This window comes from Eschscholzia californica, unplaced genomic scaffold (genome assembly GCF_041429995.1).
Source record: "Eschscholzia californica isolate CP2 unplaced genomic scaffold, dmEscCali1.0.p SCAF_1, whole genome shotgun sequence".
Classification (NCBI taxonomy): Eukaryota; Viridiplantae; Streptophyta; class Magnoliopsida; order Ranunculales; family Papaveraceae; genus Eschscholzia; species Eschscholzia californica.
The window spans coordinates 66,276,271-66,289,908 of NW_028238198.1; the positions used below are offsets into that span (position 1 = coordinate 66,276,271).

The 13,638-nt window shown below is 34.7% G+C and overlaps 1 protein-coding gene across 7 annotated transcripts; it reads right to left on the minus strand.

Annotated features, from left to right (window-relative positions):
* Positions 1–50: 50 nt before the first annotated feature.
* Positions 51–6,280, minus strand: LOC147568401 (uncharacterized). 7 transcript variants are annotated; one of them, XM_086654844.1, is made up of 4 exons: positions 4,946–6,280; positions 3,608–3,690; positions 2,475–2,599; positions 210–429 (listed from the first exon to the last, which is right to left on the minus strand). In XM_086654844.1, the coding sequence occupies exons 1-3, from the start codon at positions 6,108–6,110 to the stop codon at positions 2,588–2,590; spliced, it is 1,260 nt and encodes a 419-aa protein (XP_086510970.1). In that variant the 5' UTR covers positions 6,111–6,280; the 3' UTR covers positions 210–429; positions 2,475–2,587. The 7 variants fall into 7 exon arrangements, with proteins under 7 accessions (XP_086510971.1, XP_086510970.1, XP_086510972.1 ...); XM_086654846.1 differs by having other exon boundaries at positions 392–429; positions 3,608–3,681; positions 4,946–6,265; XM_086654845.1 differs by lacking the exon at positions 3,608–3,690 and having other exon boundaries at positions 51–429; positions 4,946–6,278.
* Positions 6,281–13,638: the final 7,358 nt, after the last annotated feature.

A 13,638-nucleotide genomic window follows, 5' to 3' on the forward strand; every position in this document is an offset into this window, starting at 1 on the left:
ATTTAACAATTATTCATAAAATAAAATATTAAATAAAATGGTAAAAATATAAACAAGAGCATGTGAAGGTATTGAATTGAGTACATGGGTTAACATTAATACAAGGGTATTTAAGGAAATATTAATAGTTAAGTGTTTGGTAGAAACTTGATCACTTTAACTCAAAGCAATCTTTAGTCTTTTTCTCTAACTGTAAAATGCATTCAATCTTAGACGTGTATTGAAAGTGATTTAAGCTTAAATGCTTAATAAAGATTCAAGATTTTTATACAAACTAATTTATACCATTCTTAATTATAATAATACCCTTTTTATATTTCCACCCAAATTTCCATTACTCGATATTATTTGCCTACAAGACTTTTAGGTGTTCGAGTGAGGTTCAATGTACCTTCCATCCTCATAGGAGAGGTCAGCTGTTCAACCAACCTAAAGGCACGATCCAACAAAAACATCAAACCCAAAGCTCGTTTTTAGTTATAAACCCTAAACCTTAAACCCTAAACTAAAATTCTATCGGACTAAACATGAATCATTTCTAAATGCGAGCCTCAAAATAAATGTGGGTTAATTAGTTAAGGTGAAGTAAGAATGAAGATATTGATTAAGGGAGAGATATTTGTTTTTGTTGGGTATAGGAAGTTAGGTTTCAGCATTGAAAAGAAGGAGCTATTTTAGATTGGATTTCCATAAAAACAATTAAATGCAAAGAGTAATTGAGACAGTTGAGAATAATGAGGGTATTGCGTCATGATAAATACAAATTTATTTCCACCTTCAACTTCCTCTTCCTCACTAAATGTCATCTATTATTTTGATTCCAAACACATTAATACATCTCTATACTACTACTACTCTGTTTTTCTCACTTTCTCTCTCTCTACAAGATTATCATATAGAGTATTTTGAAGGGTTTTCCTAACATGAACTCTCCTCCCTCTTCATCTCAATGAAGTGTGGGTTGACATATAAAGAAGGAAATAAACTAACTAGCTACAAATAAAGTCTGACTTTTATCAACAAACTACTATACTTATACTATTGAAAGGAAGGACCTTTATAATCAAGACAATTAGAGTGACGTCCCTTGACTTTTGACTTTTTTGACAGTTACATAATAAATGAAAACTTAATTGAACTTTCTTCTTTTTTATGAAGAGAGGTAATTGCAGCTATCGTTATGTATTTATTCCAAAACAGTTCTTAAATTTCCTATTTAAGAGGGGTAGTTAAAATTATTTGGAAAATGCTTACTCAATCCAACAAATTTCGATCCACTTGACTAAAGTTATTCAAAGAAGGGAGAAAACCCGAAAAGCACATCTATATATATGATGTATAAACTTAGGGAAGAAACTGAAACTCAACCAACAAAAGAGTTCCTAGAATGGATAAGATTGTCTTAAAAAACAGAAACTATGAGGTTGCAGTAAAACTCAGTTCTTCTAGAATGATCCCATCGTATAGGTAATTCTAAAATAAGATGACTAATCGGACGGGCTGAACAAGACTTCGACCATTTAACCGAAAACTGCCCTTGTAAGGCCATTCGATATCCCATTCGAGGCAGCCTAATCAGCTGCCTAACGACATACCTACATCAATAAGGATGTTTGTGTGGTGTCTATGCGGGTGCGTGTATTCATGTGTGTGTGTGTGTGGGTGGTGAGTTTTTTTTCTTATATCTGCTGGAAATTTGATCGAATTTACGTAGTATTTTGTTGTGTTCAAAGTTTAGGTGAGACATTTATAGTACAAACTAAACACAAAGATCTACAAAAACCGACATTTCTTATATCTAAGAAAAAAAAAAACAGGGGTCAAAACAAAGCAAGTACAAATATAAATCCTGTCAGAATCATCAACTGTACTTGACATTAGTAGTATACCCCAACACCTCAAAACACTACACTATCTACCATACATATATTTCTATACGATCAATATTTATGGCTCATAAATAGGTTGAGTAATGTATACACCTAAGTAATACACTACGATTCGTAAATATGGTTGAAGTTCTAATACTTTTCGTATGACAATCTTTACAAAATATATTAAAGAATTGATCCTAAAAAGTCACCACAAATACGATTTCATATTTATATTTTTCCTCTTTATTGTTTATTTATGTTATCTAATACAAGTCAATAGTCAACAGTACATAACTTCTGAATAATATGTCAAAGGAGTTCAGGAAAAAAAAGAGTTAATACATACATGGCATATGACCATATTATATCGAAAAAGACAACTTATGTGGGTCATGGGTGCCGGCTTCCTATAGAAAAGATACAACATTCATATATAAAACGTTTATAATTCATCAACTTGCTTAAAATAACAAACCCAACTTCAAATGTTTCCTTTAATTTATTGAATTCTAGATGATATACTAGTTCATGCATTCATGTCGTATACTATCGAACCAGAAGTTAAATAGAAGTATAAAGTATGAATAATTGAAAGCTTACCAGTACAATCCATCCAACGAAGGGGGCAACGTTGAATCATGTGGTATTTGCCCAGAAGATCGGCAAATAATACATTTTCCTTGTAGGACGTCGACAAAGGCAGTAACACCGGATCACCTTAAAATCTGACAAAATTTTAATCAGTGAATAAGCATGGCCATATAACAAAGTTAATGCATCCAAATAAAAGAGCTTCACAAGCATTGGTGCATTAACAGATAAACTAATGAGATATACTTCTTCTTATAGATATAAAAATAAGTTACATATAAGAACTTATGCAAGTAACGATCATATATGTGCACAACAAGTATGTTTCATCAACAAGAATAGGAAACTCGATTAGGAATCTGCTACTATTATACTATTATTGCTCGGCTGCTAAGTTTCCTCTGTTATCCTCTGTTAATGTATTCATACATTAAAGTTGACATGGGAGGGGGAATGTTTGGAGTTTCTGATTCTCTTTTATTGAAATATTCAGAATGCTCAAAGTGAACTATGATAAGATTTTTATTGATAAATTTATAACAAATACTAAAAGCTGACCAAGGCGGTGTTTCTTTTTCCCATTGTTTTGAATCTGACTCCTCCGAATTTGAATCATCTGACTCAAATAGACCCAAAATCAGCACAAATGGCCATTTAGACGAGTTGGACAAAAAAAAAACATTTTCAAATCTGACTCGAGTCAATTTAAACCTCGACTCGCATTTCAAATCTGACTTCGAAAAAAATACTACAAACAAATACAAATGATTGGAGGAAATCACATATCTTAACAAGTTCTAATTCTATAGGTAGAGGCATCTTAGACTTTTCCATACTGTCTATACTCCATAGCTTCCACAAAAGAATAACATAAAGAATGTTGTTTTACAATTTAAGTTACCAAATCACCAAGAGAGATTATGGATAGTCCTCTGGTTTTAAATTAGAGAAACATTTGTTAGTGTTTTTTTTTTTGTCAAGATTGCAAATTTCCGCGCCACAAAATATTCCGACAAAGAAATTATTCAACAAAAGCAGATGAAGGAAATAAGATACATTCTAGATATACATACACCTTAAACAAAGGACCAGGCACTGCAAAAGACGAAATATTTGAAGTTGAACACATAAACAATAAATACCTGCCGAATCAGATCTTCAGATTGAAAGCTATCGCATACTGAATTTGCAATCATATATAATGTCAAGAGATCCACTGCAACAACTAATATTAGAAGAAACATGGCATGGTGCACAAGACGAGTAAATGTTAGCTTGTCAGAATGAGAATTTACTTCATCGCGTTAATCCATTGAGTTACTTGTGAAACAATAGTTCTATTACATTGTTTAGATAGCACCTCAGGGAAGAACAGTTGTTTTTAAGTTCGATTTTGTGATACGGACGAAAGCAACAATGCAGAGGAGCTAGACCAGTTGACCTTGACCCAGACCAACAACTTTCACCCCTTGTATAGGATGGCACATATATCACCTTCAAACTAGAAGATATGAAGCTCATTCTGGAATATATAGCTCGTGATTTTGAATAAGATTTGGTCATTTGGAGCCGTAAGCAGGAGCTCGAGCTATAGGCCGTAGAATGAGAACATGGGAATGATGAGAAAGAACAAGAAATTGATTATGACAAAAAATGGAACTTTCTTCCACAAAAAGAAGATGAAACTTTACATTAAATCAGAAGAATTACAAGGTAGTTTTACAAATATCAAAACTAAGAGCACCTCACAACACAAAATAAAAAGTTTGAAGATGCCAAACAAACTAAATTCCTATATAAAATTTGAATGCCTTAAGTCTTGGAAGTTGGAACATAGAGGACATGACCCACTCAGTGTTATAACAAATCACAGAAAACTAGATAATAAACGATAGAGATAACAAATCATACACAAGAACACAAGAATTTTTGCAGTTCAGACGAAAAGACTAACTCCATAGCAAAAACAACAAGATAATTTCAATATGTGCGAAGAACAAGATTAAAGATAATTCTTAAGAGCTTCTTCTTCGCCCTAAAATTTCTGCTCTCTCTTACCTAGAAAAGGAAAACCAAATATGTTCCCGTATATCCACCTAGATATAAACTCTACTTATACTAGCATCTAATGAATTCAACATTTCAAACTACGATAAAGGGTAGAATTACAACTACTGCTCAAGGAACACCACTTGCTATCGCTCCTAAGTCCTAATGGTGTAAGAAATAAGTGGTTCACACCCTGTTTTTGTTTGAGGATTGCTTTTATTATTGTAACAAAGCGCATGATTAAACAATAATACAAGATTATCCATTGCAAAAAATAAACCCATTACAGGAAGTAAGTTCGATAATAAACAAAAAATGTTAAGAAACTAAAAAAAAAAAACAAAGATCTCAATTCAGATTCGATTGTCTTTAAGAATTTCATCACATTAATCATTTAGAACAAGTAGGCAAATCTAGAAAACCGAACTGACCTTGATAAACTTTCATCAGTTCAGGAACTTCTTTCTCATACTTTATTACATACTTCTCTAAGAATGATTTCTCGTTCATTCTTAACACAGGATAAATGCTCCCTTTGATCTCAACCAGACCCTTGGATTCAAGAGTTCGAACAATTAAGCATCGAGGAATTATCCTTTTCTCTAAGCTAAATAGAATAATCCATGGGTTTTTAGCTACATAAGATGGGCTAATTCCCATTTGATTCACAAGGAAATCCATTATCATAGTTATCTTCTTCTCAGATGTAATCATACAACATGGTTGTTTCATGAATGCTGTTTGAATTTCAGAATCTGAACAACCCCATCTTCTATAAACATTCAATTTTGCTTCCCAAGTAGATTTACTCATTGAAGCTAATCCACCAATAGCTGTAAGAAATGTAATTTTCAAAGGATCAAAACCCATTTCTTCAACTTGTTCCACAATCTTTTGAAATCGTTCAGAATTAATTGTAAGAAATTTTGGTTGGGTTAGTAATATAGAAGTGATATTGGATTCTGGGACATTTTTATGTCTCAAAAGCTTGATATTTGGCACAATACCTTGATACAGATCTTCATGAAAAATACGAGTAGAACGTTTTAGGGCAGCAACAACCTTACTGTTAGTGTGAAGAATGCTCTTGAGGAAATCAAAACCAGGAATGATTTGGTTTTGCATGCTTCTTTTGAGGAGACTAGGATTAGTTGAAATGACCTTTATTAGGTCAGGACCAGTAAGTCCAACTGAATTGAAAAAAATAAATTTGGGTTCTAGGGTTTTGTGAGGGTGTGATGAGAGTATGGCTGGGCGTTTGTTAACCATTTTGAAAATGTGGGGTTTAGTAAAACCCTTGGATTCGAAAAAGGCAATGACTGAATCAGGTTGAGTTGAAGTTTTGAAACCCATTTCTTTTGAAGCAGTGATAGCTTTATCTTCTGAGAATCCCCATGAATTCATAAGGTAAGAAACTACAAAAGAAGAGGAAGATGAGATGTTGGGAGTTTTGTTAGATATTGATCTAGTTATCTTGATAGGAGAAGAAGAAGAAGGATTTTGAAGAAGAAGAAGAAAATAGAGAGAATGGGTTGTTGGATCTCCATTAATGATCTTTCTTCTAGATATAACAGAACCACGGAGAGAAGGAAACATTGAAGAAGAACAAGAAAGAGATGGATATACAGAGAGAGAGGGAGAACTCACTGGTTTAGGGAAGAAGATGATTTACTACTACCTTCAGAGTCGCTAATCAATTCGTATTCTCATTTCATCGCGCTTTGCGGGAACTATTCTCTTGTTTAATTTCCGAAGAAACTCTGTACATTCGTTTCTTACAAGGTTCGGGTGGGAATAGGGTCGTCATCGGGCGACCGCGGGTACCTCTAGTCTTGGTTGAAGTAGGGTCGGGAAAATGGTCTGGAAATCCGAAACCCGACCCTAACCGCCCGATTCGAGGCGACCCGGAGACCGAAGAGGACCCGGCTCGGGCGTATCCGGTCCGATATTTCGGGCGGTACTCGGGTAGGAGGTCTTACCCGAGTACTGGCCCATACCGCCCCCACAAAATACAACCGAGACCTTCCCCCCCCCCCCCCCCCCGAAATACAACCGAGACCCGCCCGCCCGTCTATACTCGCTACCCGGCTATACCCACTACCCGTCTTCATTAATCAGCTTATGATCCAACGCCTGAGCATCACCCGCCGTTGAATCCAGGGTGTACATGTAGTATCCAAACCGACCAAACCAATCCGGTCCAAACAGATTTGACCGGTTTGGACACCGATCCAATGGTTATCCAGATTGGTTTGCATATTAAAATATAAAAACCAATTAGTTTGGTCTATGGATTTGTTCGACGGATAACCGAAAAAACGGAACCAAACTATTTATTATTACCTTCTATATATTATATATGTGAGAATATATGATTCAATTGTTTATCATTTTTTACCTTCCTCAAATGTTGATAAACTATGTCGAATTAATCATGTACATGTAGACTTAAGTGTTCGTGAGATAATACTACTTTTTAGCACGTTTTAAGTATAATTGTAGCAAGTTTTAAAGTTGAAAATTCGAAAGTTTATTTTTGGAAAAGTTTTGACCTTTAACCAAACCGTTCATGCATAGTTTGGTTCGGTAACCAAACCAAGGTTTGGATTAAGATTTACAATAACCGAACCCTTTCGATCGGACTACGGATAAGCTCAAAAAGTCAGATATCCAACCGATGTTCACCCTTAGTTGGATCAAAATATCTATTCTATATAAACCCTCAAACGACCAACAGTGTCGTTCTTTCAAACCCTAAACTTAAACCGCATCCACAACTCCACCGCTCACCACCGTCCTCCACGCTCCACAACACCACCACACCACCTCAAAACATAAATCTCTTCGACGATTTCTATCTCTTCGACGATTTCTAACTCTTCGAGGACCAACCATCACGACTCCTAACTCTTCGACGACCACCGCACCTTCTCGGCATCTCGGAAGACATCAATATAGAGCAACCATAGCATCAAATCAATGAAGCTTTATATCTCTATTCTCTAACTTTTGATGTATAAGATGGTTACAGAAATAGGAAGCTTTATATTGTTTTTTGTTTCTGTTTTTTTTTAATCTTAAATGATGTACTTTGTGTTTTCTTTTTCTTTTTCGATGTTGATAGTCTATATTGTGTAAATGATGGATGATGAATCATGGATGAAAATCAGTTTAATTTATTGATATTTTTAAGAGTTAATTCCTATATGGCCCCCTACTTTGTGACCAGCTTCCTTTGTGGCCCCCTTTTTTTCGTAAATTCAAATATGGCCCCCTATTTTCAGATAAATGTCATTACTACCCTTCTTAATTCTAAATTTAAAACAATAAAAAAAAACTATTTCCACCTCACCCCTCTCTCTCTCTCTAACTCACCCCTTTCTTCTCCGGCAAGGTGGCCGGCCGGAAAATTTTCCGGCCGGCCACCTTCAAACTTAAAAAAACACAAAAAAAAAAATTTCTCTCTCCTCTCTCTCTCTAAATTTTTTTAAAAAAAAAAAAAATCTCTACACTCTCTCTCTCTTAAACTCTGGCGAAGGGGGTTTCCCTTCGCCGGAGGATCTGTTCACGAACAGCAGCTCTGTTTGTGAACAGCAGATCTGTTCACGAACAGAGCTGCTGTTCGTGAACAGATCCTCCGGCGAAGGGAAACCCTTCCCTTCGCCGGAGTTTAAGAGAGAGAGAGAGTGGAGAGATTTTTTTTAAAAAAATAAAAATTTTAGAGAGAGAGAGGAGAGAGAATTTTTTTTTTTAAGTTTGAAGGTAGCCGGCCGGAAAATTTTCCGGCCGGCCACCTTGCCGGAGAAGAAAGGGGTGAGTAAGAGAGAGAGAGGAGAGTTGGAGAGAGAGAGAGAGGTGAATTGGAGAGAGAGAGAGAGAGAGAGATGAGGTGTAGGGAGAGATGAGGTGTAGGGAGAGATGAGGTGGAGAGAGAGAGGGGTGAGGTGGAAATAATTTTTTTTATTTGTTTTAAATTTAGAATTAAGAAGGGTAGTAATGACATTTATCTGAAAATAGGGGGCCATATTTGAATTTACGAAAAAAGGGGGCCATAAAGGAAGCTGGTCACAAAGTAGGGGGCCATATAGGAATTAACTCTATTTTTAATTAAGTTTTTGTTTTTTTATTCAAATAGTCTGCGACTCGTCCGCTCGTTAGAGCTTGATCGGGCTCTCGGACAAAACCAGGGCGCGGGCACAAAGATACACATATTTGTCTGGGTCGACTTACCCGATAGCCCGATCGGACATTACACCCTCGAGCTCGATCCACCCGTGCCCGCGAAAGGTAGAGTCTGCGCCTGACCGAACCCGCCCAATTCCCACCCCAAGCTTGGAGCTTTACGGATTACCTATGTCAATGATAGGGTGTTTGATTTTTGCACTTATGAAGTGATTTTCGTTTATTAAGTACGGGTTGGCAATTTTAGGTTGTTCGTTTTTTCACTTAGTTTTCACTTATAAGTGGTGGAAAAAATGACATTATTATCCTTCTCCTAATATAATAATGACCAACATAATTATAACTAAAAAAGAAAATCTTAAACAATTGATAAGTGCGTAACATTTTTTATGACTTTGGTGACAACTCTTCCTTTTCTTCGCTCATCCTTGACCTAAGTTTTTCTCGTAAAAAATTCTCATCTCTCCTCGTACACTAATCACGGAACCACCCAAACTCAATGATGTAACTTGAGCTCGTTCTCCTTCGTAATGCCTAATTGTTTGCGGTTAATGTTATCGACACAAAGTATTCTTAAACCTTAGTTCTTTTCTACCTAAACTCACAAATTTAATGAATTAGTATGGAATGCTAATATTTAAATGTTTTAAGGTCAAAATAGACAACCACTCATTTTTATAACTTATAAGTGCTAAAAAATCAAACACCCTCTTAGCGGGCGCACTTAGAGCGGGCTAGACTCATAGAGTGTTAATCGGGCTTCAGGCATGTCAGACTTCGGCGTACATAATATATGAAGAAAAAAGAAAGTTAATAAGAACATAAAGAAAAATCTCTCTCAACACTATAAAGAGATACAGATTTCAACAAACAGTGAAAGAAAAGATTTAAACGTACAAGTATAAAGGGATTTTTGTATAAAAGTAAATAAATAAACGGATTTAGATAAGAGAGAGTTACACAGTTCGAGACACAAAAGAGAAAAAAATATATCTAAACAAACACAAACAAAACTGAGAGGAAAATTTATAGATCTAAACATATCTAAATAAAAATAGACTTTGAATTTTATAAGAGGACTTGCATAAGTCTATCATGTTCATCAAATACCTCTAGCTAGGTCCCAGACATCTAATATGTCTACCAATGTCTTAAGGCATTGGTTTTAGATATTGAAATAGAAAATTGTTGTTTAGGTACAAAAAGTAATCATACTATTGAAATCAAAGGGCATTTCTCGTATTTGGAAGTGAAACTCAAAGCTATTTATCATATTTTGAAGGTGAAAGGTTTTCAAATGGTGGAAGTGAATCTGAATGAGATTTTTCGAATTTGGGTTGTGAAACTCAAACACCTAACTCTGAATTTGAAGGTCAGTAAGTATCATTATTTTTCTTATTCATCTCTTACTTTTGAGATTTATATATGTATATATATGTTATAGTTATCTTGTTTAAGATTTTATTTTACTTAGTTTAATAATCGATTAATGTAGTTGAAGAAGAGTTTCACACTGATCAACATGTTAAACAAGCCACAGACAAAGAACCAATTGTTCCACCTGAAATAGGAATAAAATTCAGTACTGACGATGAGGTATTCGAATTTTTCAAAAAATATGCTAAGAAAAAGGATTTTCTATTAACAAGAGATCTAGAGTGAAAAACCTCGATGGGAATTTCACTTATATAACAACTTCGTGTTCTAGAGAAGGCAGTAAAAATGCTAAGACTACCAAGTCATTGAAGCCTAGGCCAAGTTGTCGAACAGGTTGTCAAGTTAAGATATGTGAAAGGTTTGAATTAAATGGATATTGGAAGATTTCAAAAGTTGATCTTGACCACAACCACTACATTAGTCCTACATCATCTCGGTACTTCAAATGTTATCGAACTATTAGTAATCCCGTGAAAAGACAACTCGAGTTGGGTGATAAAGCAGGTATCACAACAAATAAAAATTTTCATCTGCTCGTTGTTGAAGTTGGTGGGTACGATAATTCCCCCCATTTATAGAAAAGATGTTCGAAATTCTTTAGATGAAAAAGAAGGGAACGATTTGGTAAAGGTGATGCAGAATCATTAAACATTGTTTTTAAAAAAAATGGTTGAACAAAGAAATGGGTTCTTCTTTAAAACTGATTTGAATGAAGATGGTCGGCTAAAAAATGTGTTTTGGACGGATGGGCGAAGTAGAGAAGCATATAAGGAATTTGGTGATGTTATCACATTTGACACCACCTACAATACAAAGAGATATGAGATGCCATTTGCACCATTTGTAGGGGTTAATCACCGTGGCAATCGATCCTTTTTGGTTTTGGCTTAATAACAAAAGAAGATACTGAATCATTTGTTCTGCTCTTTACAGGTTGGCTTGAGTGTATGGATAATGGTGCCCCTAAAGGTATCATTACTGATCAGGATGCAGCTATAAAACTCGCAATAGAGAAAGTATTTCCGAATACTAGGCATATATGGTGTCTGTGGCATATAATGAAAAAATGGCCTAACTAGTTTGGTAGTTACACCAATTACGAGGCAATAACTAAAGCTTTAAAAAGATTGGTACTTGACATCCAAACAGTAGAGGAGTTTGAGAAAAAAAATTGTATGAGATGATCAATACCTTCCAGTTGCATAATAATGAATGGTTGGATGGATTATATGGAAAGAGACGAAGATGGGTTCCGTGCTTTGTGAAACCATATTTTTGGACAGATACGTCTAGCACTCAGAGAAGTGAGGGAATTAATGCTTTTTTTGATGGCAAGCTGAACTCAAAGACGACACTAAAACAATTTGTGGAACAATGTGTTTATTCTTCAAAGAAAAAAATCAAAAATGAGAAATTTGCTGACTTCAAGTCTTTATCGCAAATGGTTTCATGTTTGACTACATTACTAATGGAGAAACAAATTCAAAATGTATACACTATAGCAAAATTTCAAGAGTTTCAGTCAGGGATTACTGAAAAGATATATTGTTATTCGATTTCAACCCGTGAGACGCACATAGGGGTAGAGCATGAGATAGGATAGGAAATTTCGGTAGGAGGTTATTATAAGAATGTGACATTTGTTGTGTTATTAATGAAACCTACTACTGAAGTTTGATTTTCTTATCATTTGTTCGAGTTCAAGGGTATCGTATGTAGGCATGCCTTTCTAGTGTTACAACAAAACCAAATCTCTTTATTACCCGAAATATATATTGTTAGACGATGGAGAAAAGATGTACGTAGGTCTCACACAAAGATGACGTTTGAAGTGAATGGTCAAAAGGGGGTTGTAGAGGAATTGCGATACAATAATGTGTCGCAAACTTAATGAACTTGCAGACTTTGCTTCTGAGCATGAATACCATTTCTTGAGTCTTTCAGAGTGGGTTGATAATGTGTTGGAGAGCTATAAAACGAGTCAAGCAACTGCTTCAAGTGTGATTGAGAAGACAGATGAGCCATTAGAAGAAAGTAACAGAAACATTAATATCCATGATCCAGTAGTTACTACTCGCAAAGGACGCCCACGAGAAAAAAAGATTAAAACCAATCAAGAGGACGAGTAGGAAAAAAAGCAAAGGGTGGCACTCTCCCAACAGATTGAATTAAGTTTCTAACCTAATTTACTCATTCATTCCTTGTCATATATTTATAATGTCTTCATGGATGAAATTGGTTATTGCTTTGTTGTTTGGTACTTTCATTCCTTGTTTATATATTTATATTTTGATTAATTTTTGAATCATACATATTGTATTTTGATTTGTTGTTCATGAATATTATAGGTCATACGTATTCTTTGTTGTTTGGTACTTTCATTCCTTGTTAATATTTATATTTGAATTAATTTTTGAATCATACGTATTGTATTTTGATTTGTTGTCTCATGAAAATTATAGGTCATACGTATTCTTTGCAGCATAAACAGAAGAGAATCTACAACTACCTGAATTTGAAAAAGTAACGTCAGACCTTTGTTTTGGTGCTAAGAGCAGTTTGGAAGTAGCTTCTGATCTATGGGAATAAATTTTGCAGTTGTTAGGCGGTGGATACTCGGAGTTAAGCAAGAAACAGAAGCAAGATGGTTGAGGGAAGAAGCCCGCAACCTTATTGTACAGAAAGAACAACCTACTTCCAATATTTTCCTAATGTTTTTTCTTGTACGTAAAATTGTATTTTAGGTAATAAAATGAGGTTTTAGTACTTAAAAGGTCAGGAATTTGACCTTGTATGGAAGGAACTAAGTATGTAGGTTTTGATGGATAAGTTTTATTTAATGGGGCAACCTACTTGAAGTTTTCAATTTTCTCTTAGGAGTAAGAAATTTATGTATTAGAATTTTGATTATAATATTAACTCAGAGACAAATTCAGCAACCTACTTGAAGTTTTCAATTATCTCTTGGGTAAGTTTTGTTTAGACTATTCACACACCATATGCCACCTTCCACAAATCACACTAATCTTATAATATAATATCTTCAACTATAATTCAGTAAACCTAACAGATTTACTAAACGTTGCAGGTCCATTTCACACATTCCTGAATTATCTTAAACAACCCAAATCATTGATACTTTCCATAATCAAGCAAACAACACAGATGAAGGAGTTACAATTTTTGCACCAAAAGATGAAGCTTTTTCATCTCTTAAAAAGCCATCTCTCTCAAATCTTACCCAAGCACAAATAAATTCACTAATCTTACCCATGAAACCTTGTTATAATACAACATGAAACCTTGTTATAATACAACATGAAACCTTGTTCGAATACAACATGAAATCTTGTTCTAATACAACATATTTGAAGATATAAAACACTTACAATGACCATTTAACCAGTTTAGACAAAACTACTAACACGACTAAACCTTGAATAACTACTAAAACTTGCAATAAAAACACTACATTGAATAATAAATCTTCTATATTTTCGTTAAC

Coding starts and splice junctions, on each gene's coding strand:
- LOC147568401 (XM_086654841.1), bottom strand. CDS start 6,110: ATGTTTCCTTCTCTCCGTGGTTCTGTTATATCTAGAAGAAAGATCATT. Junction 3,691..4,945: donor ACTGATGAAAGTTTATCAAG/GTCAGTTCGGTT, acceptor TTCTAATATTAG/TTGTTGCAGTGGATCTCTTG.